At 38.4% G+C, this 25,284-nt stretch overlaps 1 protein-coding gene across 7 annotated transcripts in view; it reads left to right on the forward strand.

Annotated features, from left to right (window-relative positions):
• Nucleotides 1–25,284, forward strand: part of TPD52 (tumor protein D52) — a 229,497-nt gene that overhangs the window by 101,056 nt on the left and 103,157 nt on the right. For 2 of the 7 annotated variants that reach the window (XM_060199690.1, XM_007520154.3), the window contains exons 3-8: nucleotides 4,757–4,905; nucleotides 7,679–7,780; nucleotides 8,866–8,892; nucleotides 14,003–14,044; nucleotides 16,036–16,084; nucleotides 21,885–23,570. In XM_060199690.1, coding sequence (XP_060055673.1) covers nucleotides 4,757–4,905; nucleotides 7,679–7,780; nucleotides 8,866–8,892; nucleotides 14,003–14,044; nucleotides 16,036–16,084; nucleotides 21,885–22,004 — 489 coding nt within the window. In that variant the 3' untranslated portion in view covers nucleotides 22,005–23,570. Of the gene's footprint in view, nucleotides 1–4,756; nucleotides 4,906–7,678; nucleotides 7,781–8,865; nucleotides 8,893–9,957; nucleotides 10,056–14,002; nucleotides 14,045–16,035; nucleotides 16,085–21,884; nucleotides 23,571–25,284 lie in introns of those variants that run through there. The other 5 variants (XR_009552033.1, XM_060199679.1, XM_007520155.3 and 2 more) reach the window with 5 other exon arrangements.

Consider the following 25,284-nt stretch of genomic DNA (forward strand, 5'->3'; position numbering starts at 1 on the left):
ACAGAGAGAAATGGAAAGAGGAGGGGAAGACAGAGAGGGGGAGAGAAAGATATACACCAGCAGACCTGTTTCACCTATTGTGAAGCAGCTCCCCTGCAGGTGGGGAGCAGGGGCTCCACCGGGATCCTTATGTGGATCCTTGCGCTTTGCACCACCTGCACTTAACCTGCTGTGCTACCGCCTGACTCCCGGCTTTTTTTTTTTTTAACCTGGCTTCTTTCATTTCTCATAAATGCTTCTGAGGTTCATTTCTATTTTAGCATGTATTGGAACTTCATTGTTTTTGTAGCAGAGTAGTATTCTGCTAGGCTGTGTATCTATCATATTTTGTTCATGCATTCATCCATTTCTAGACATATGGGTAATTTATAACTTTTGACTATGGTAGAACTAATGGACATTGTATAAAAATACTTGTTTGAATGTCTTATTTTTCAGTACCTTTGGGTACATACCTAGAAGTGAAATTGCTATGTAAATCCATGTTTATCACTTTTGGGGGGAACTGGCAAACTCTCTACTACAGCAGGGGCATCATTTCATATCTCCATCAGCAATTTCTCTACCTCTTCCCCAGCATTTGCTGCTTCCATTCTTTTCACTCTAATCATCCTAGTGACTGTGAAGTTGCATATTACTGTGGTTTGATTTGTATTTCCCTGAATATTAATGATATTAATCATATTTTCATGTGCCTATTAGCCATTAGCCATTTGCATGATTTCTTTAAAGAGAAATGTTCTTTTTTTTTTTTCTCCCCACTGGGACTTGGTGCCCTCCCTATAAATCCACTGCTTCTGGTGGCCATTTTTACTTTCTTTCTTTTTACTGGGGTGGGGGTGGAGGGTATTGGCTAGGACAGAGATAAATTGAGAGAAAAGTGGGAGATAGAGAGGAAGAGGAAAAGAGAGACACCTACAGGCCTGCTTCACCACTCTTGAAGCAGACCCCCGCAGGTGGGGAGTGGGAGATTGAATCCCAATCCTTGCACAAGCCCTTCACTTAGAACTATGTACGCTTAACGGGGCATGCTAATGCCGGCCCCAGAGAAATGTCTTTACAAACCCTTTGCCCAATTAAAAAAAAAATTTAACCAGAACACTGCTCACCTCTGGCTTATGGTGGTGTGAGGGGTTGAATCTGGGACTATGGAGCCTCAAGCATGAGAGTCTGTTTGCATACCCATGATGCTGTCTACCCCTGCTCCTCCCTCCAATTTTTTAAATCTTGTTAACCTAAATGTAAAAGTTCTTTAGTTTGGAAATTTGACTTTTTTCAGATAAATATTTGTAAATGTTTCCCATTTCATATATTGTCTTCAGTCTCCTAATACTATAACACACATTTTTCCAGTTTTATTACTTTATCTTACAAATATTATTAAATATTCCTAATTTTTATTATGATTTCAATTTTTTCTATGACATTTGTTAAAAGTTTATATGCTAGTATTGTGTAATAAGCACAATATATAGGACTTTTAGAACGTTTTTATTTCTTATTTTATGTGATAGGACAGAGAGAAATTGAGAGGGGGAGAGAGGAATAGAAATAGAGACACTTTTTCCCCATGCAGGTAGTGGCTGGGGGCTAGAATCCAAGTTCTTGCTTGGTAATGTGTGTATTCAATACTTTTTAAAAAAATTATGTGTGGTTTAATGTAGATTTGCAAAATTATAAATCAACGGGGGTATAACTCCATACTGTTCCCACCACCAGAATTCTGAATCCCCATTCCCTCCATTGTAAGGGTTTAACTATTATTTCTACAACTATCTGTCTGTATTTGTATATAATTGTCCTTTTTTTAAGGTCCTATTTTCTCTTCCTTTCCAAGTTACACATAAACTTTTTTTACTACATCCAAATGTCCCTCTGTTTTTCCTCTTTGCTCTCCAGGTCCTGTTGGATTTGGAGTTCAGAACCCTCTGATACTGTTCCCCCTGTCACTTTTCCCCCACTGGAAGTATGGATTAAAATTCTCTATGGAGTATAGAAGGTGGGAGTTCTGGCTTCTATAATTGCTTCTCTGCTGGACATAGGCATTGGCAGTTTGATCCATGTCCCCAACCTGTTTCTATCTTTCCTGATTGGAGTAGGGCTCTGGAGTGGTAAGGTTACAAGACACATTGGTGAGGTCGTCTGCCAAGGGAAGTCAGTATGGCATCATGATAGCATCTGCAAATTGGTGGCTGAAAGGAGGCAAGATATGAAGCAGGTTGATGAATAGGAACAAAAAGTAGGAACAGAGCAGATGTGAATAGGGACCTTAGGGTGAAAGGAAGTCCCTTTTAGGCATCTTCCTAGGGGACCACAACTTGTAATTTTTGCTTGAGTTTGATAACTAACATGGAATTGGATAAAAATGTTGCCTGGGAAGATGGTGTCAGAGTAGAGAAAAAGGGCTAGAAAGTTGGGTTAGAGCAGAGAGTAACTCCCATTCTTGAAAATAATCTATGAATAAAATTAAATGCCGACACCCATCCATCTGAACCAGGGCATATATATGTTTATGCTTATGTTTAGCACAGGAGCCTGTGTAACCTCTGAGTCCAAGCTGTTGGTTCAAGCTCAAAGTTCATGGTCACAGTTGGGAACACTGCCAGCCACACCCATTTCAGGATCAATCTTTCTCTAGTGGCAGGGCAAGATACCTTAGCCTCCCTTCAAAGATAGTCCCTACTGTTGCTGCTGTACGGTGAGGGCAAGGTACTGGGAAGGCCCACAAGAGGACTTATGATCATGTTTCTGATGGAAGTGACCAGGGATGGTGGAGAGAGGGATCCATTAGAGGTCTAGGCCCATATTTGTGTAGGAATCCAAGGATTCCCTGACTATCGGCCCATAATTTCTTTACCCACTTATCTGTTGATGGCATGTAGGTTGCTTCTGTATTTTGGCTGACATGAAAAGACGAGCTAGGAATGTAAATGTTCTTCATAGCTTTTGCCTGTTGTTTTGGCCTCCTCAGTTAAATTTAAGCTTTCCACAACATCTCGATTTCATTGTGTCTCTGTATCTCAGAGGTTTGTGTTTTCTTTCTCCATGTTGCTTTAATGCCTACTCCTAAAGTTAGCTTCTCAAACTAGATTCTGAACAGAGGAAGACTGATTAGTCTGACATCTCTTCATACAAGACACATCACTGGATGTTGACCTTAACACAGAAATTACTGACCTTTGCTCAGGGCTTAACTTCTTTTTTTTAATTTTATTTTTTTAATGTATTTTTTCTTTATTGGGGAATTAATGTTTTACATTCAACAGTAAATACTATAGTTTGTACATGCATAACATTTCCCAGTTTTCCATATAACAATACAACCCCCACTAGATCCTCTGTCATCCTTTTTGGACCTCTATTCTCCCCACCCACCCACACCAGAGTCTTTTACTTTGGTGCAATATACCAATTCTAGTTCAGGTTCTACTTGTGTTTTCTCTTCTGATCTTGTTTTTCAACTTCTGCCTGAGAGTGAGATCATCCCATATTCATCCTTCTGTTTCTGACTTATTTCACTTAAGGATTTTTCAATCTCCATCCAAAATCGGCTGAAAACAGTGAAGTCACCGTTTTTAATAGCTGAGAAGTATTCCATTGTGTATATATACCACACCTTGCTCAGCCACTCATCTGTTGTTTAGACAACTGGGTTGCTTCCAGGTTTTGGCTATTACAAATTGTGCTGCTAAGAACATAAGTTTACACAGACCTTTTTGGATGGGTGTGTTGGGTTCCTTAGGATATATCCCCAGGAGAGGAATTGCAGGATCATAGGGTAGGTCCATTTCTAGCCTTCTGAGAGTTCTCCAGACTGTTCTCCACAGAGGTTGGACCAATTTACATTCCCACCAGCAGTGCAGGAGGGTTCCTTTGACCCCACACCCTCTCCAGCATTTGCTGCTGCTACCTTTTCTGTTGTATGACATTCTCACAGGAGTGAAGTGGTATCTCATTGTTGTCTTGATTTGCATTTCTCTGACAATCAGAGACTTGGAGCATTTTTTTCTTTTTCTTTTCTTTTTTTTTTAAATTTATTTATTGGAGAATTAATGTTTTACATTCGACAGTAAATACAATAGTTGGTAAATACATGCCATTTTTCAGTTTTCCATATAACAGTACAATCCCCACTAGGTCACTGAGTTGGTGGGGGCAGGTCCACATGTACTTCTATCAGGCTGTCTAAGGGTAGTTGTTTCTTTACAACTGTGGATTTTGTAGTCACTCAGACTGACATTTCCAGTATGAACTCACAGGAAGAATGAAGAAAAGTTGGGTTTTGATTTGACTTGGATGACCATGCTTTTTGGTGGAGGGTAGAGACTTGTGGTGTGTGTTTTGTTTATTTTGTTTTCTCCCCAGATGTGGGCTTTTGTAGACTTTCAAATGAAATCTCCAGTTGAAAATTGTAGGTCCATGAGGCACAGATGTCGATGTTAGAATAATTAGAATGTTGTCATCGTAGAGATTTGATCTTAAGCTTGCTTGGGCATCAGGATAAAAAAGTATTGGGATATGGGAGGAGGCAAAGCACAACTCAAGACTGAAATATAAAGATGAAGAAAAGAGAAAACTGTATAGGACAGGTCAGAATAGAGCCAATTTACTTTAATGCCATGTCATTTGTAAAGTGAAAGAAATAAATCTTATCCATTTTTTAAAATAACTGTAGACTTTTGAGTCTGGTTTTGCATTTGTCATCTTAACTTACACAGTAAGTCTTGCATTCCTACATCAAACCCTTTTCTCACAGGTGGAAGAAGAAATCCAGACTCTGTCTCAAGTGTTAGCAGCAAAAGAGAAGCATCTAGCAGAGATCAAGCGGAAACTGGGAATTAACTCACTACAAGAATTAAAGCAGAATATTGCCAAAGGATGGCAAGATGTGACAGCAACATCTGCGTATGTTGTCTTTTTCAGTTTTGCCTCTTTTATTCAGGGAGGGGGAAAGAATGGAGAGCCAAACACTTCTGCAACTTTTGTCTTCCATTACACAAGGTGCTTCCCTCAGAATTGTCAGGTACACCTGACTTTTTTTTTATTGCTGGGGCTGAGTACTTGCACATTGTACTGCTGCTTCCGGTGGTATTTTTCTCTCCCCCCACTCCACTCCCTTACAAAGTTAGAGAGACGGAGAGAGAAAGAGATAGATGATAGGCAGACAGACAGGCAGACAAACCTGCAGCACTTCACCACTCTTGAAGCTTCCCCGTGCTTATACCCAGACCCTCAGACAGGGGGAGACATGTGGATTCTATTGTGTGTGCCACTGCCCATATCCTCCTGACTCTTTTCTAACATTGATCTTCCTTCTATTCTTAGGAATAGAAAGTAAATAAGCCTTATGTGTGAGTTGAAAACATGAGATTTAAGTTCCTAAACTATTACATTTTTAAAAAATTTAAAATATGTATTTATTTATTTTCCCTTTTGTTGCCCTTATTGTTTTATATTGTTGTAGTTATTATTGTTGTTGTTATTGATGTTCTCGTTGTTGGATAGGACAGAGAGAAATGGAGAGAGGAGGGGAAGACAGAGAGGGGGAGAGAAGAGAAAGATAGACACCTGCAGACCTGCTTCACCGCATGTGAAGCGACTCCCCTGCAGGTGGGGAGCCGGGGGATCCAACCGGGATCCTTACACAGATCCTTGGGCTTTGCCCCACGTGCGCTTAACCCACTGTGCTACTGCCTGACTCCCAAACTATTACCTTTTTAAAAATATTTATTTATTTATTCCCTTTTGTTGCCCTAGTTTTCTTCTTGTTGTAGTTATTATTGTTGTCCTCGTTGTTGGATAGGACAGAGAGAAACGGAGAGAGGAGGGGAAGTCAGAGAGGGGGAGAGAAAGATAGACACCTGCAGACCTGCTTCACTGCCTGTGAAGTGACTCCCCTGCAGGTGGGGAGCCGGGGGCTCCAACCGGGATCCTTATGCAGGTCCCTGCACTTTGCGCCACATGCACACATGCACTTAACCCACTGCGCTACCGCCCGACTCCCAAACTATTACATTTTAACTTACCAGATGCATACTTCTGTCATTTAGATTCCAGAATAGGTTGGATGATGAGGTAACTCCAAATGGCAAACAAACAAGTGAACAAAAGCAGGTTCAGATAAGCCCTAAGGTTGCAAACTTCTCAAAATGTGGAGGCAGGATCTGGATTCATGTTTAATAAGTAAGTGATAGACTATCATTTAGCCATTGTTTGCTTGTTTTTTATGAGAGCACACAAGCCACAATGAACAAGGACTGCTTTGGCATGTAGTGCCAGAAATCAAACCCAGGGCTTCACACCTGCAAAGCATGCTTTTTTTTTTTTTTTTTTTTTTTTTAATCCTTGAGTCCTCTATTTGTCTCTTCAGAGTTAAACATTTTGTTATGGCAGTTTCACAGTGTGGTTTTGTTTCCCAGCACGAGGAAGAAAAGGCTTCGTGTAAAAGATCTTGTCCTTTGTCTTCTGCATGCAGTCACATCTGCTAAGCTGGTGGCCTGAAGCAGCAGTGATGCCACTGCATTCTGACACGACAATACAGGACGCCCTCCACTTTCTGCCTATACTAGTAGGCAGTGGCTACACTTGATTAATGTTTTTATTTTTTTAATGTTTGTTTATTTATTAGATAGAGACAGCCAGAAATTGAGAGGGAAGGGAATGATTGAGAAACAGAAAGACACCTGCAACACTGCTTCACCACTCACAAAGCTTGACCCCTGCAGGTGGGGTCTGGGGGATTCGAACCCAGGTCCTTGCGCATGTTAACATGTGTGCTCCACCAGGTGTGCCACCACCTAGCCCTGGAAATAGCAACATATGTAGGAAACTATTCTTTGCCTTTGTCTCCATAAATTCTTTTTATTAGCATGTGATTTTGATGGGTTAAGTGAAAATATTTGGGCATTCCTTTCTGTACTGTAGGATTTTTCTTACCTCTTTGGCATAGGTAACATATATATATATATTTTTTGGCTTGTTAGTTGTTTTTTTTTTTTTCCCTGTACTAATCTCTGGCTAGATGGGGGAAGTGGTAAATCACACACTTGTATTATAGCAGATATCACCCAGAGCCATGTATGGTAGTGTACCTTTCACACACTCTATTGAGAGACCGTAAGTTCTTATTTGGTAGGTCTCTAGACATGAAAAAGAAAAACAAATTATGCTCATGAAATTCATTTGGATAATAAAATGCACTTACTTCTGGCCCCTTTTTAGGAGCTAAAATGACAAAAGGCTGGTGAAGTATTTTGATTTCATTATTGTTTTGTTTGGCTTAAGTGGAAATAATTTCTTATTGCCTCTGGTTCATTTTTTTTTTTGTTGTTTCATGATTGTTTTCAGCCCTTACCCTGTTTTTTTTTTTTTTTTGTGGGGGGGGAGGGAGCCAGCCTTTATAGGTCTCTGTCTTTCTAACTGTCCAAAGGCACAGAGATTTGTGTTTAAAGTGATGGTTAAGTCTAAGATGATGTGACATGTTGATGGTAAATGATTTTAGCTCAATCCCCTGCACTGTTAGAAGCCACAGCTGAACAGTCCCTGGTAATATAAATGAATAAATAAACAAACCAAAGATTTTAGATTTCTTCAAGAGATAGCGATCACTGCGCTTTCAATAATGGACACTAGAAAAGGTTGGCTTACTTCTCTTTCTCCTTTCTATAATTTAATGCAGATATAAGAAGACATCTGAAACCTTATCTCAGGCTGGACAGAAGGCATCAGCTGCCTTTTCATCTGTTGGCTCAGTCATCACCAAAAAGCTGGAAGATGTAAAGTATGTTCTTTTTTTTTTTTCCCTTGCTCATTAAGTAGTTGAGGCAAGTTAAAATAAGCAATTGTGCTACTTGTTTTCTGACTTTGAGTCTATATGATTATGACTTTCCTTCTCTATGAGTGAACACATTCATACTAGGACCTGAATTATTGTCTAAATTCCTTTCAACTTACGGCCTTTTCCTGGTCAGGCACGGCATTCAAAATGACCCCTGATGAGTACATTTAAGGTTGTTGAAAAATTCTAGTAGGAAACTCTCTCTTTTCAGTCCCTCTTATCACACATGGTAAGTATGTCTCTCGTGATTGTGAGTTTGTGGTTGTGGGCTGAGACCGGTGTCTTCTTGAGAAAGAGGCTAGGAGCAGGGGAGTGCACGCTGCCATGAGACCTGCCTTTCTTCTTCTACATCTTAACCATGGAGTGATGACAACATGCTTATTTTGGTTTGTAAACCTTTATCTCTGTTCATGCTTAGGTCCACATCTTAATTTCTGAGTTACTACCTTTTATTTTGCATTTACATTTCAGATTCTTCTGCAGATTTTTTTTTCCTGACCATTTTAATAACCTCTCTTCACAAGTGTTTTTGTGTCTGTGCTCCCATTTTCTACCCCCTGCCCCCACCCATATGAATTAGAGTAGCGCTGCAAACAACAAATGTGGCTTGACTCAACCTTGCTTCTGTTGGAATGCAAAAATTATGTTTTAAAAACAAAGCCCTTATTGCATGCCTTTGTGTTTTTTCATTTGTGGGAAAAGCAGATATCCAACCAGCATCTTGTTGGTTGAATATATCTGGTCAATAAGTATCTCATAGTTTCTACCAAAAAAAACAAAACTCTAGTAACTTGTTTGCATATTTGGACTGTCATCATTCTATGCATAATGCGATAAACATAACTTTCTTGAAACTTTTTTTTTTTGGCAGTTGTATGTACATTTCCTAGGTGCTGTTATTTTTGTATGCTAACTTAATTGTGTAGCACTTTAGGGTCCCTTCAGACTTCTAGAAAATAGATTATTTAATTGTTCTTGATTTACCAGCACTTCCTTTCTTTTTTAATGCTTACTCTGGCTTTTTACAGATTCCAAGCCTTTTCACATTCCTTTAGGTAAGGAGAGTCTGAACCATCTCTGCAGCTTCGAAGTTCTCTGAAACAAGTGTGCTTAGATTATTTTGCCCATTTGGATGGTCATGTTTGTTCACTACAAAATTTTCTTGTGTTCAGAATATCTTTTTCTCTAGTGCATTCCCATTTTCAAGGGAGGGTTTCTTGTATACCATGGGAAATGGATGTATTAAAAGAAGAAGTTGACACTGTGGTTTAAAGGATATGGAAGTGATTTTGACATTTCTTTTTACTTTTTGGAGGGGGATAAGAAGAAGCAGCTTCACCATGGCATGCAGAATTCCTCCCTTTTAATGTCTGACTTTGTTTGTTTTGTTTTTTGATGCTTCAATTTCTTTTGGTGCTTTTGTGAGGATTTTGGAATTTTCCTTCACCTGGGTCTCATTATGCAATTGTAATGTGTTGCATCTGTGCTGTTTCATGATGTTAGGGTGGGTTTTTATTTTTTTGGTTATTCCTAATTTTTTTGTGATGAAATATGCATAAGAAAAACATATATGATTACTCTGCACTTTTGAATACTTTTACTATTCTGTTATTCCTTCACTGTAGTTTCAGTATTTAAGTACACGAGGAACTTTAATTCTTGCAAAAGGAAAAGTAAAGTACTATATTAGGTGAAACAAGAATATACATTAATCTCTTTTTCAAACCATGTCTTTTAGAAGGAGTCTTTGTAGTGTTGATGAGGTTTTTCTCCTTCCTCACATAGAGATGTTCTTATTACACAATTAGAAAACTAGAGTGGAGGAAGGGCTGTAGAGTGTAAGTGATAAAGATAATAATACAAGAGTCTCCTCCTTAGTTATTGATAGCTATTTTCATTTTCCCCCTTTAGTAGTAATTTAATATTGATTTACAAAATCAAGAGACAACAAGGGTATAATTCCATACCGTTCCCACCACTAGAGTTCTGTGATTACGTTCCCTCCATTGGAAACTGCAGTACTTCTCCTAAGGTCACAGATAAGGGCTGATTATTATTTCTATGACTATATACATATTTCTTTTTTTTTTTTTCCTGTGGTCCTGCTTTCTCTTCCCAAGAAGAGGGAGTTTGGACAGACAGTTGATTGGTGCTGTTTCATTCCAAACAGCAAGCCCTTCCCTGCCATGGAGATGGACACAGGAGGCCTCTTTGCCAGGTGCTATAAATAGTTGTCTGATCATGTTAACCACGCTTTGTTCTGAGCCTTTGGTAACTTGGCTAACTTAAGGCAATGATTTTACTCAGACAGGACTGTGGATGTTTTGTTGACTTGAACCAGTATTCTTAACAACAGTTCTTTTATATCATCAATATGTGAATTACCATTTAAAAATGATATGTCTCTTAGGACTCACTTAGATGGGAGGAGCAGGAGGAGGATGGTGATGAGAAGAAGGATGAAAAAGAGGTGGTGGTGATGTGTGTTTGATGCCCTGAGACTTGGGTGTGACTTCAAGGTTTCGGGCAGATGCAGGGCTGATAAGGAGTTCTATCCTGGAGGTTCTTGGGGTATAGCTGGCTTTTCTCACAGGTGCCATGTTCTTATCCAGCCATGACCCACTATTTGCTTTGCTTTTTTTTTTTAAACATATAACTAGCATTTACTTATAACGGGCTTATTTATTATTTTTTTTTGATAGGACAGAGAGAAATTGAGAGGGGAGGGGAAGATAAGAGAAGGATAGAGAAAGAGACACCTGCAGACCTGCTTCACTGCTTGTGAAGTGACCCCGCTGCAGATGGGGAGCTGGGGACTCAAACCGAGATTCTTTCGTGGATCCTTGCACTTAGTACTATGTGTGTTTAACCCACTGCACTACCACCCGGCCCCCAGGCTTGTCTTTTTTATTTGTCTATTTGATAGGAAAAAGAGAAATTGAGAGGGAAGGGAGATAGAGAGGGAGAGAAAAAGAGAAATTGAGAGGGGAAGGAGATAGAGAGGGAGAGAAAAAAAAGAGAATTCCTGCAGCTCCTGAAGCTTCCCCTCTTCAGGTGGGGACCAGAGAGGCCTGGGTCTGCTCCTTGTATATGGTAATGTGTACGTTCAGCCAGAAGTACCACCACTCAACCCCCAACTTTCATTTTTTGAAGGAAATTTTAAATAGAAGCAACTTCTCATTTCACTTAGTGCCAGAGTTACACATATATTGTGGGGGGGTGGGGGAGGGATGCCAAATTTAATTGCATAAATAAAGAGATTTTTACATGGCTGTCAATTCTGGAGCAAAGGAGAAAGAAACACTGAGGGCATGAGGGATCAGGGAAAAGAGATGGGCCCGTACCTAAGGAGGAGGGAATGACTTCATGTTTATTCTTCAAATAAATGCAGGCTTTTCAGACAAATATAAACCTTTGGTCCCCAACTTCAAGGTGTAAGCTTTAGGAGTGATGAAACATTGTTGCATATGTCTCTCTCCCTTTGGTGGCATGCTCTTATCTGTCTCTCTCTCTCTCCCTCTCCCTCTCTCTCCCTCTCCCTCCCCCTCTCAGTTTCTGCCTCTATATAAAATAAATTATATATGTAATTATGCTCTGAATGATGAATTTACAATCAACTGAATGCACCTAGAATTCATTTCTGTGAGTCTTTTTATTCTTCCTTTTCTCTGAATTAGCTGGCTAATGCACAGAACTGGGTAAAATAGTCATTCATTGACATGGGTGCTTAGGGGGCAGTGACTACAATTAGCAGTGAATTTCTGAAGTTTGTATTTACTTTGCTCACTCATTTCATTTTATATTGTTGAGTTCAATATGTCTGAATTCTATAGACACACAATTTATCACTTTTGCTCATAGTTTCTTGCCAGAGTTTGGAGATTTCTGAAAGTAAAATGTTCTAGTGAAGAATTTTTTATTATAAGGAACAGAAAACTACCTTAAAAGGGGATTGTGTTGCATACAAAGTTATTTTGGAATATAAGAGAATTCCAGAACTTGTTTCTTTATACAAGTGCAGGTCCCACTGTGACTGGGTATTCTGGTTATACAGCCATTAAAAATCAAGACTATCTTCTAGAAACCAAGAAATTAGTTTCTCTCTCAGCTAGTTTTCTCCCCTGCATGGCCTCTCCGTCACTCCCCTATGTTTCTGCATGCTTATATTCAGTCTGTTCTTTGGAAACTGCCTTCCTCTGCATTCTTACAGCTGGTATTTGGTGGTCACAAACAATAAACAATATATTTTTCAACATTTTAGCCTACATTTAGGGTTTTTTTTTTTTGACTGTACATAAACACCATTCCTACCACCAAAAGACTGTGTCCCATTCCCCCCCACCACCGTAGGTTTTCTGCAATAGCTCAAGTACATAGTAAATAGTGGTTTTTGTGTCTTAATTAAAATGTCTCAGAGTGTAAATCGTATTGCTTTGAGTGCTTTTTAAAGACACATGACACAATTTGTAAGTCAGTAGATCAGTAGCAGTGATGGGTGGCGATCTACTGATGCAGTCGTCATATTGATGTTGGTGGATGGAAGCTGTGACAATGGTACTATACAGGTAGCTTCTTTTTAAATTAAATTAAATGTAGCTTTATTTATTTACTTATTGGATAGAGACAGAGATAACTTGAGAGAGGAGAGAGGGAGAGATAGGGAAAACAGAGAGACACCTGTAGCACTGGCAGGTAGCAGCTTTACAGGGAAGGAGTTGTGGATGATTCTTCAATCTCTACCCTTCCCACAGGAATGCAGTAAGCTACACTAGGTCAAGCAGGAAAAGAATTAGCACTTTTTCCTCAGAATGAATTATAGCCTTATATCCAAAATATCTACCACTATGATAAGATAGAATGCTAAACTACATGGATCTTTTGCTATATGAAGCATAACATACAAAAGTGTCCAGATATTTTACTGATTACCTTAACTACTTATACTGCCAGGGTATATTGATTTATATCTCTATCACAGAGTCTGTATTACTGAATGTTAATGCCAGAGTAGATTGGGGCCTTACGTTCAGAACAGATTGTCATTGCTAACAACTGAGTCTTTGAGGAAACTAAATCATAGACACATACCACTAAGATATAATTGAGAATTGAGACCTTGTGCTGTCCAATTTTTGCAAAAATGTGAGAGAGATTAGGAAATGATAAGAATACCAGGCTCAATAGGATACAGTGATTTTTGTTGAGTCTATGAAATTAAGATACTTTTGTCTTATGATGTGGTTTTGATGGGAGAGGGCGGAGATTGAACTTGAACAATTGGTGAAATACACAGTCATTTCATAAGAAGTTGGTTCTAGTAAATTAGACAAACATGTTATTTAGATGGACTTTAAGAGCATTTAGTATAGTTTAAATGAAGAATGTGTGTCCTTCATTAGAAAACTGTTATGGGGGTTAGATAGCATAATGATTATGCAGACTCTTATGCCTGAGGCTCCAAAGTCCCAGGTTCAACCCCGCCCACCATAAACCAGAGCTAAGCAGTGCTCTGTGGAAAGAAAGAAAGAAAGAAAGAAAGAAAGAAAGAAAGAAAGAAAGAAAGAAAGAAAAGAAGATAAGAAAGAAAAGGAGGAAGGAAGGAAATTGTTAAATTGTTATCACTAGTACTTCTAAGGAGTGATATGTAAATGACTCCAACTTGTCAAGTGGGTGATTTATTCTGAAACCTTCCTGTTCTGACCAGGTAACAAACATATGGGAGAAAGATGGCTTTATAAAGATTTATAATGGCTTTGCTTGTGTGTTTATGTATGTGTGTGCTTTATTTTTGAGTGGAGGTGGTAAATACTGAAGGAAGGACAGAGATCCAAGTTCCCTTCCTCATTCTCCTGTGACCCTGGGTAAATCATTTTAACATCTGAAAATTAATACCTTAAAATATAATTGAAAACACGCTACAGTTTTCAAAGTGCTATAAAAATGCAAGGTTGAATTAGTAGCTCTGTTACTGGGATACGGTTGGCACAGGAATGCAAGTGAATCATGTTGGAATAAATTTGATCCCCTCCACATCAAAAAGCAGATAATTTTTCATGATGTCTGAAGAGCAAAGCTCCTAGAAAGCTAAATTTTCTTTGCTTTCCGTAATGTCTAATCAGTACTGCACTAACTTCATTTCTATCTCTTCTTAATGCTGCCTCTTAGTATACGCTCCATTCAACATTCAATTAGCATGCCTGCTATGAGGTAAAGTATATTTTTACAAAATGTAGTTGGTTTTACACTTATTTTTTATTTAGCTGTTTAACTGTTTTTGATACAGTAGGAAAATAAAATTCTACTGTGCGTAAGTTGCATGTTTTCATTTACCCTTCCTCTAAGCTAGAATGGGTACAAGAGAGCCACTAAATGCTTGTGTTCTTTCAAAGGAATGGTTATTTCTGATTAATTTTGTAGGTTTATTAAGTTGTTTTACATCTGAAATCCATGTAACTGAAAAAGGCAACTTTTTTTTCATCTAATAAACTTCCTCCTCTACCAACTCTGAGTTCACTAACTTTAGTTAATACTCCTTTTTTTCTACCCCCTTCTCCTCCATTCTCCCAACGTCTTCCTTCTCCCATTCTTACTTTGGAACCAAGTGTGATTTAATTCTACTAGCCCATTTCACCAATAAACATTCGAAAGTGGTACATGTCTTTACGTCAGCTGATTTCTCTAGTGAGACAGATGATTTTCAACAATATACACCTGGCTTACACATTCATTTCACTTTACGTTCCTACCTTAAATGTTAGTACTTTAAAAAGTAGGTAAAGGGGGGAGTCGGGCTGTAGTGCAGCAGGCTAAGCGCAGGTGGCGCAAAGCACAAGGACCGGCATAAGGATCCTGGTTCGAACCCCGGCTCCCCACCTGCAGGGGAGTCGATTCACAGGCGGTGAAGCAGGTCTGCAGGTGTCTTTCTCTCCTCCTCTCTGTCTTCCCCTCCCTCTCTCCATTTCTCTCTGTCCTATCCAACAACGACAACTACAATAATAAAGCAACAAAAGGGAATAAATAAATAAAATAAATATTAAATATTAAAAAAATTTTTAAAAACTAGGTAGAGGGCTTGTTAAGTCTCAGCTCTGGGGGCAGGGGAGATAGCATAGTGGTTATGCAATGAGACTCTCATGCCTGAGGCTCCCAAGTCCCAGGTTCAATCCCTTGCACCACCATAAGCCAGAGTTGAGCAGTGCTCTGGTAAAAAAAAAAAAAAAAAAAGTCTCAGCTCTCTGGATCTCACTCCTAGAGTCTCTGATTTCATTGACCTTGAGTTGGGCCTGGAAACTTGCATTGCTAACAACTTTTCAAAGGTTACTTTAGCAATTGACCTGGAAACCACACATTGGTCTGACTGCCTGTCAGCACTGTGAGAAAGTGCAAACCCCTTTCATCATCTTTACTTTTTTCATCTTGGTAATAAGAAGGATGGTATTGGGTGAATAGTATAAAATCTTTAGAAATCTGTGTATGAGTGTCATAGCTGTTGAGATTGTTCATAGTTGATGAAGATATGGGCAGAGCTTCTGGTAGGCAAAGAGTGCATCATCTGTCAGTTAGGCCAGCTCTGTGAGATAAGCAATGTCACATATCTGTGCTCTTCCATCATTTTTAGTCCCTCTGTTCTGTGATGCTTATGCTAGTCCTGGGAATCATGATTCCTGTTATGGAAAGTCATATGGTGGGGCCAGGCCGTGGTGCCCTTGGTTAAGCACACATACTACAGTGCTCAAGGACCTGGGTTCAAGCCTCTGGTCCCCACCTGCAGGGGGAAGGCTTCATGAGTGGTGAGGTAGAGATTCAGGAGTCTGTCTGTCTTTCTCCCTCTCTATCTCCCCCACTCCTCTCAATGTCTTTCTGTCTCTATCCAATGATAAATTAAATTTAACTTAAAAAATAATACAAGAAAGCCATATGGTCTGTTTACATGTGAGCTCATGTAAGAACCTCACTAGATCATATCTGAATTTAAACCCAAAAACCTGAAGCATAAAATCATCACTGGTATTAAACTGATCTTGCAGTGACATTTGATTGAACCATGACTCATTAATTGGGAAAGTTGCAGAATTGATGCTTTAGATGATTTTGTTCCCTCTCTTCACGTATATCGACTAACAATGCTTTCAAAGTAGATGAGTTTTTTTATTCAACACTTTGTAATTTTACTTTTTTTTTTTTTACTCTCTCCACAGAAACTCCCCAACTTTCAAGTCATTTGAAGAAAAGGTTGAAAACTTAAAGGCAAGTTGAGAGATGGATAAGATCTTTGTGATATTTTGCTGGTACAGTAACTTGCTTTGATGTGGATAAATCATCCATAGTAGTGGTTTTTTAAAACATATTTAAAGAACTTTTGTAATTTATTCCTTACGTAGTGGATATTTAACATATCATATGTACTCTTTCAATTCAAGTATTTTGCATATATGTTGTAGTATGGTTACATGCTAAGTGCAGAAAGAAAACATGTAATTTAGAAGACAATAGAGCAAAACCAGTTTGTGTTGCTCTTGGCTTTTTTTTTTTTGATTCTTCATTATCCTTTTTTTTAAAATTTTTTATTTAAGAAAGGATTAATGAACAAAAACATAAGGTAGGAGGGGTACAACTCCACACAATTCCCACCACCCAATCTCCATATCCCACCCTCTCCCCTGATAGCTTTCCCATTCTCTAGCCCTCTGGGAGCATGGACCCAGGGTCCTTGAGGGTTGCAGAAGGTAGAAGGTCTGGCTTCTGTAATTGCTTCCCCGCTGAACATGGGCGTTGACTGGTCGGTCCATACTCCCAGTCTGTCTCTCTCTTTCCCTAGTAAGGTGTGTCTCTGGGAAGCTGAGCTCCAGGACACATTGGTGGGGTCTTCAATCCAGGGAAGCCTGGCCAGCATCCTGGTGGCATCTGGAACCTGGTGATTGAAAAGAGAGTTAACATACGAAGCCAAACAATTTGTTGAGCAATCATGGACCCCAAGCTTGGAATAGTGGAGAGGAAGTGTTAGGGAGGTACTCACTGCAAACTCTAGTGTACTTCTGCTTTCAGGTATATATTTTGCAGTAGTTTATGGATACGTGTGCACATAAGCTCTCTCTCACAGAAACTGGTGTATATCTAGGTTATGGGACTTTGTTAGAAAGTGAACTACCTGAGATGAAATTACAGTGTACTATAAAAGGAAAGGTCTCACCCGAGTAATGAAGCTGAAGGGTTGTCATTCCACACATGAAGTCTCTGGACACAGTCTGAGGTGAAGCATGTTGAGGTGGCAATCGTTGTGTTGGTTAGGTTGTGATCGGTGGATGCAATATTATTTGGTTTGGATTGGGAGATGCATACGGGAAAGTGGGCCCTATCCAAGGGTTCCAGGACTGGGGGAAGTAGGGCCTCTATAGTGGAGATGTGAGGTTCCTGCTGTCTTAGGGTTCAAAAAGACAATCGATAGTTAATGTTATCATCACATTATTTGTTAATTGGGTTAACTTTGAAAAGTCCTTTTGTTATGGTTTGCTGTACAGTATCCAGTATCTTGTATATAGCTGTGCTATTGGATGCTTCTAATCTACTTGGTCTAGGCTTTTGAGAGAGTCCGCATATCAAATACACAGCCTATATATTAAAAGGATTCAGTTTGTGTTTTGAGAAACTTTGAGACATACAATTGATTTTCCCCCTCTCATATTAATTAACTAGTGATTTATATGTCTACATTTTGCTAGGAGTGTACATAAACACCATTCCCACCACCAAAGGACTGTGACTCATCCCTCCCGCCCACTCCCACCCCTCACTGGCCCAGGAAGCTGTATGTCTACCCCTCACCACTGGGTTTTTACTTTGGTGCCCTACTTACAATTTGATCAGGTCCTGCTTTTAGTTTCCCTTTCAGATCTTCTTAATCAACTTCTGTTGATGAGTGGGATCATCCCATACTCATCTTTATCTTTCTGACTTAGTTCACTTAACATAATTCCTTCTAGCTCTGTCCAAGATGGGTCAGAGAAGGTGGGTTCATTGTTTTTGATAGCTGCGTAGTAGCTCTTTGCTTTTTTAACTTCAAACACTTCTGCAGTTGGACCAATTTTACTATAAATTTTATTGTAGAATTTTTTCCCCTTTTTTTGCCCTTGTTGTTTATCGTCATTATTGTTGTTGTTGCTGTCGTTGTTGTTGGGTAGAACAGAGAGAAATGGAGAGAGGAGGGGAAGACAGAGGGGGGAGAGAAAGATAGACACCTGCAGACCTGCTTCACTGCCTGCGAAGCGAACCCCCTGCGGGTGGGGAGCCTAAGGCTCGAACCGGGATCCTGATGCTGGTCTGTGTGCTTTCTACCATGTGTGCTTAACCAGCTGTGTAACCATCCGGCTCCCCATAGAAAAATTTTAAAAGTACAGAGAAACATACCAAATATCCCCAAATAGATTCTGTTGCACAATGATATATGTAGATACTTCAGAACTCTGCTGTTAAAAACAGTGAGTTGTATATATACGTGCATCAGTGTGAAACTAGACACTGAAATCTTATAATTTTGTAAAGCAATATTAAATGGAAATCATTTTAAAGACTTTTAAAATGTTAAACATACATTGTAGTGAATTTCCTGTATTATTAAATATGCTTCCTCTATTTTTGTTTGATGACTGGTAGCTAAATTTTACCTTATAGTGAAAATTGTCCAGTTGTCAGTTATACTATATAATACTATAGTGATTATTATTGATGGTTCACTGCTTTATTGTTTGATTTCTCTAATTTCAGTGAAATTTTCCCATAGTGATGTGCTTTATTAATTTGTAAACTATATCAGCTTTAAAATAAACTTATATCACTTTCCCATAGTGACTTGCTTTATTAATTTGTAAACTATATCAACTTTAAAACAGCATTCAAACTGTAAAGTCATCAACTCTTGAGAACACAACTAACGTGAAAGGTCTAGCTCCTTTACATTGCCTGGATCTCTCCATAGTTTGTGCCAGTTAGTGGTTAATGCTGTCAAATGTCTCCAGGGGGTGTATTGAAAAAAAATTAGAAGTTGGGAGTGAAAACCCATATACTCACGTCTTTCTAATCTCTTCTGATTATGGTAGATAATTTCAAAGATGAAAACTAATTTCTAAGTGTATTATATATAAATAAAATTAAAATGAATATTTAAATTTATTCTGAGGATTGTAATTAAGTCACTTATTTTTAAATTCATCTTTTAAATATTACAAAGTGTGTTTAAAGAAACCTAAATATTGTAGAATGATCTGGACCTTTTTCCTTGGCAAACATTAATACAGATTTTTTGCTTTCTACAAAAACAAACACATTTTTTTAAGAAATCATATTACACACAGTCCTCAACTAGTGTGTGTGCTCTGCGTCCCCATGAATGCAAAGACTTGGTCTGTTTCCTCACTAATACTTCTCAAGGACCTAGTACGTTACAGATATCTAATGCAAATATGGTGAACAACTAATTATCGTAGTTCTCATTATAGATCATTACATGAGAGCTGCTCTGCTTCTTTTAGTGCTTAGTCATATATTTGAAAACAAACTGTACATTGCAGAAAATCAAGGCTTACTATGACTCAGTTCTCAATACTAGGACATTCCAGTCTCTCACTGAAGCCTGTTTTCATTATCTTTATTTATTTTTTGGATAGAAACAGCCGGAAACCGAGAAGGAAGGGGGAGATAGAGAGGGAGAAAGACAGAGAAACACCTGCAGCACTGTGCCACCAACTTGTGAAGCTTTCCCCCTGCAGGTGGGGACTGAGGGCTTGAACCTGGGTCGTAGTGCACTGACTGTAACGTGTGTACTCAACCAGGTGCACCACCATCTGGCCCCCTGAAGCCTGTTTTCTGTGTTTGTTTTTGAAATGACTGATTAGAAAACCAGGCAACTTATGCCATTTTGACACTGAAATAGAAACTTCCGGGGGCCGGGTGGTAGCACAGCAGGTTAAGCGCACAAAGCACAAGGGCTGATGTAAGGATCCCGGTTCAAGCCCCCAGAATCCCACCAGCAGTGGGGTCGCTTCACAAGCAGTGAAGCAAGTCTGCAGGTGTCTAGCTTTCTCTCCCCCTCTGTCTTCCCCTCCTCTTTCCATTTCTCTCTGCCCTATCCAACAACAATGACAGCAATAATAATAATAACAACAACAAGGACAATAAGAGGGAAAAATAGCCTCCAGGAGCAGTGGATTTGTAATTCAGGCACTGAGCCCCAGCAATTACCCTGGAGGCACATATACACACAACAAAAAAAGGTAAAAAAAAAAAAAGAAATTTCATGTTGTTTACTATATACCCTCTTTCTGAGTATAGATTTAGACTCTTGGAATTGGGAAATCTGCTTTTGATATACAACTAGTTACATTCAGATAACAACACGTTATTTTGAAAAGTATGATATATTAAGCATATATCCCCATGACGGCTGTAAAACATATGCTTGGGATATAATTTTTCTAAATTAAACTTATATTCAATTAGATATTGGATTTTCACATACTTTCATTTAGATTTTGGGTTGATTCACTGAGCATCTTCTGTTTGCCAGATTATGCAGTTTAAAAACTGGAAATGCCAGGGTGACCAGAAAGACCATAATCTTTCTGCAAAATATTTAGATAGTTAGAAGACCCACGAAGTGCTATATAGCAAGAGTACAGTGGAAACCAGAAACAGGAACCTCCAAGTTGACAGGAAGGAAGTTCAGTCAAGGTTCCTCAGAGGATGCCTTTATGTTGGGAGGAATGTTTCAGGCATTTAGTAGGAAAGGAGGCTTAAGAGTGATATAGGTTGTACTCAAGATTTTGGGCTATAGGAAGCCTTTGGAGGATTTAAAACTACTGGCACATAATTCTGTGCATTTTAGAAAGATTATGAGATGCTCCACATTTCTTATTTTTCTTTTTATTTAATTTGATAGGACAGAGAGAACTGAGAGGGGAAGGAGAAGATGGAGAGAGGGAGAAATAAAAGAGAAACACAGGCAGCTCTGCTAATCTCCTGCTGGTGGGGACTGGGGACTTGAACCTGTCTGCTCAATCAGATGCACAACTGACCAGTCCCAATAGTCACAGTTTCTAAGGGGAGAAAGAGCCAGTGAGATTACTTGAGAAGAAGGTGCTATAATGTAGGCCTCAGATGATGGTGGAGTGAATTTAGTGGGATGAAGTTGAGTGATGCCTGTAATTTAGAAAAGGCAGACAAGGGACTGGGTGGTGACTCACCTGGTTGAATGCACACATTACCATATGCAAGGACCTGGGTTCAAGCGTCTAGTCCCCACACGCAGAGGGGTGAGGGGCGGGGCAAGCTTCACAGCCAGTGAATCAGTGCTACAGATGACTCTCTCCCTCTCCACCTTCCCTCCCCTCCTCAATTTTTCACTGTCCTGTCAAACAAATATGTTTAAAAACAGGAATGGCAGACAAACAGTGACTTGTCAGATAAACTGGAGTAATGCTTCACCAACTAACAGGCGAGAATTCTACTACTGAACCACCCATGTGACTAGTGCTTCACAAACTGTAACGTGTCAGTGAAGCACCTGGGAATCTTGTTTAAATGTAGATTTCAGTTCTACCAGTAGAGGTAGGGTGACTGATACTTGAAAAAGAATACTTATAATTTCTTCCTTATGTTGTACTCAGTAGTTTTCCTTGAATGAAATAACGGACAACTTGAGGGAATAAGAAGTTATCCAATCTCAACAGATATTTCTGATAGTTAAGTCTTACATAATTCTTCAAATGCCTCTGCGAAGAACACGAAACAGATAGGGATAAAGAGTTGGGCTGCAATTTACCAAGAGGATCATTTAAGCAGTGGAGACTACATACATTTTTCTGTTAACTACACTCAACAGTATAATGGTACTCAATCCCATACATATATAATTGTTACTGAGCTATTAAGTTCCTGATTTGTTTCTTCTTTAAAGTTAACAGTAGAATTACTTTATGCAGAGTCAGCTCAGCTTATATTTCATAACGTCTTTTCTTTTTTTTTTTTTTTTTTTTGAACTTTTTAAAAAAAAAAGTCTAAAGTAGGGGGAACCAAGCCTGCTGGTGGTGATTTTGGAGAAGTCTTGAATTCGACTGCAAATGCCAGTGCCACCACCACGGAGCCTCTTCCAGAACAGACACAGGAGAGCCTGTGAGATTCCTACCTTTGTTCTGCTCCCCACTGCCAGATGCTGGGAAGGAGATCCAAGTACATCTTGTCAACATTCATTGCCATGGATTTCTACCAGATGTGCTTTTTATTTAGCATTATATATTCCTCTTACCAAATACTTTGTGGATTGCTCAAAATAAAAAATATCTTCACCTCTGTTCCTGAGAAATAACCATTAATGTGCACTTAAGGCCCTTTATTTAAATATCACTCTGAAAATGCATGTAGTACCTGGGGACTCTCACTAGAATGATCGAAGAAACTGCAGGTTGTTGTAATTACTTTCCCACTTTAGTTGTTCTGGGTCTGGGATCCAGATCCATTTTGTCTTTGTCTTGCATATAATTTTTTTTTCTTTTTTATCCTTTTTGAACTTCTGAATATTTGATTTATAACTGAAGTTGTACTTTAATTTTTTTCAATCCTGGTTATTAACATTTTTGACATCATTTTCTTTATCTTGAAGGGAAGAATTGCCAGCAAGAAAAATATTTTTGAATAAGTATTATTTTAATATAAGGTGTCATAGATCTTGGATGTCTGAAGACACCAGATTAAAATAAATCAACTTGATATAAATTGGTTTTAGTTTTGTAAGTGATTAAAATGTACAGTAATTCAGACTTGTAGGTGACTTGAAAACGGAGCATTCATATCTTTTGTTTACCACCCATTTGTAAGAGTGACTATTTCAATGTACATTGATTGTTTTTCACCAGATTAAAAGTTACTTTCAGAGCAAGTTGACAACTCACCTAATCAAGCATATTTTATTAGTAATATTTTGAATACTTTCTTCAAATGGCCAGATGAAAAGCTTCTAAAAGGTCTTTTGTTTCTTTTCCTTTCCTTTTCTTTTTTAGATCTAGGTAGCTGTAGAAGTGTTAAAATTAATCATGTTAAGGGAAACATCACTGTCTTCATCTGATCCATTTAGCACTATCAAAATAAGCACATAAGGTTATTTGACTAGTATAACCTGAAAACATTTATACTAAGGGTTTGGTGGTAGCCCTTTAGGGTATAATTCACTAATAAAAACAAACTCATAATTTTCTACTTACTTGCTTTTAATATGTTAGAAATCACAACTTAATACTCTAGACATTGCCCACCTCACTCCCCTTCCTACTTTGAAAATTTCAGGGCTAAATGAACCAAGGTGTTTGGACATGTCTGCATTGAGATCATGGTACTCTCTTAATCTAGTATCTATCTACTTACTCATCACCACTACTTTCTTCTATGCTATGTATGGTTATTGCCTACATTGTATTTTATATTTACCGAGGTGTGATTGTTTTTATTATTGTTTATGCCAAATGTTTATTGCCAAGATGGGATGACATAAAGCATTTTTCAAAGCATGATTAGATTTACTTCAGGGTAAATTATCTTATAAAGAAACAGATTTGAAAAGCTACAAATGTCGACTGCTATAAATTAACATGTTACCACCCTGATGGCTAGAGCTTTTGTTAGCACTTTAGATGCAACTAGAACTATACTCTATTAATGTGAAAAACTTAATAAATTGTGTGTACCACTAGTATAGGTCTCAATTTTTATTATAGCACCAGTAGCCTGGAAACAACTTATTGTTTAAAGTATGTCAACTGGTGTCTATACTTAAATAAGGATAGTATTTTATCATGTGCTTTAAATCACTGTTTAATGGCATCAGACTAATGTCAGTTATGCTCTTGAAGAAGCTTTAAGACAACAGTTGTTGAAAGACTGTCCCAGAGGAATTGATATGTAGATCATTACCTTTTCATAGAAATCACTGTGATTGCTCAGCATAACTGTTAAATTACTTTCTCCACCAACTAGTCATGTGTGTATGTATGTGTGTGTGTGTGTTTTGTGTGAGTGGTTACTGGGACTTCACTGCTTCAGATGAACTTGTTCAGGTAGAAAGACAGTGACAGAGGGAAAGAAGGAATGACATGACAGCACCAAACCTTCCCTAGTCTATAGAAGCTTGACACAAATATGAGTCCTGCACAATGCATATCTTTCATTATTCTTACTCACATCTTTCCATAACATTGCTTCTTGCATATTCTGTTGGTTTACTACCTTTTCGTTAGGCAAAAATGGACTAAAATGGCATTTTTCTTTAGTTGAGTGAACCATTCTAAAAAAAAAAATCTCTTGATGAAGAAGACAGAAATAGGAGTGGTAAGTGAGGTGGGTATTTATGGATATGGGTGATGGTAGTGAAAGAAATTGATGAATCACTTTTCTAGATATCTAGCAACACTTGCTCTGAATAATGATTAAACCTATTGTAAAGTGTTCTCAAAAAGAGGTGTAAGTATAAAGTAGAGGGAGAATGAATTTAGAAAAATAAATGTGGGGTTAGAAATATTCATATTGGTCTTTGTGGAAGATTAATACTGTGAGTTCACATATAAGTAAGTTGGAACACAGTAATTATTAAGAACAGTAGAGGAAGATCTTGGTCATTTCACTGTGTTTTGTGCTTGGCATTGTAAGAACCCAGCAATTTGAGAGGGAAATCTCAGGTATTTAGGGTTTAAGAACTGTGAGAGAGAAAAATGACCCTTAACATTATTCAAAGGAATGCCCTTAATAGTTTGTAGGAAATAAAGCAAGAATCCTTTTGCTTGTACTAGAAGCCAAAGTAATAAGGAAGAGAGAATAGAAATCATTGGATTTTCCATTTTACTACTCAAAGAGACATGTTTAATTTGAAACCATTATTTCTGGTTCTGTTTATCAATAAATACACACTGTTTATTGTTTTTGTACAGTATTTGGAAACAATAAAAATTCTATAATTTGGGTATGGGTTCTTTTTGTCACCTGTCTTTTGAAGAAAGGGGTGAATTTATTATACAATTTCTTTGTAGACCATATCCTGGATATGGTTACAAAAAAAAAAAAAAAGCCATGTGATCAGTATGTAAAAAAAAAGAGAGGAAGAAAACCCTACATGCTGACTACCAAAACCATTTTTAAGCAACTATTTGTTCTGTTGGTGCAAAGGAAATGCTGCAGACATCCCTGTTCAAGATGACATGATCGCTTTTTATATTCAAAGAAAATACAGTTTTAGGTTTGGGATATGGATCAAGCTGCCAACGTCTACATCCTTCGAAGAAGCAGTTACAGAAGCCAGAATTCCTTCCTTTTGCACTCCAAAAAGAATTTTGGTCTATATTCCCAGAGGAGGGAAAAGATAGGGGAAGATGACCAAAGGGCTCTAGGCCCAAATTTCACCAGGACCCAAAACG

This window comes from Erinaceus europaeus, chromosome 1 (genome assembly GCF_950295315.1).
Source record: "Erinaceus europaeus chromosome 1, mEriEur2.1, whole genome shotgun sequence".
NCBI lineage: Eukaryota > Metazoa > Chordata > Mammalia > Eulipotyphla > Erinaceidae > Erinaceus > Erinaceus europaeus.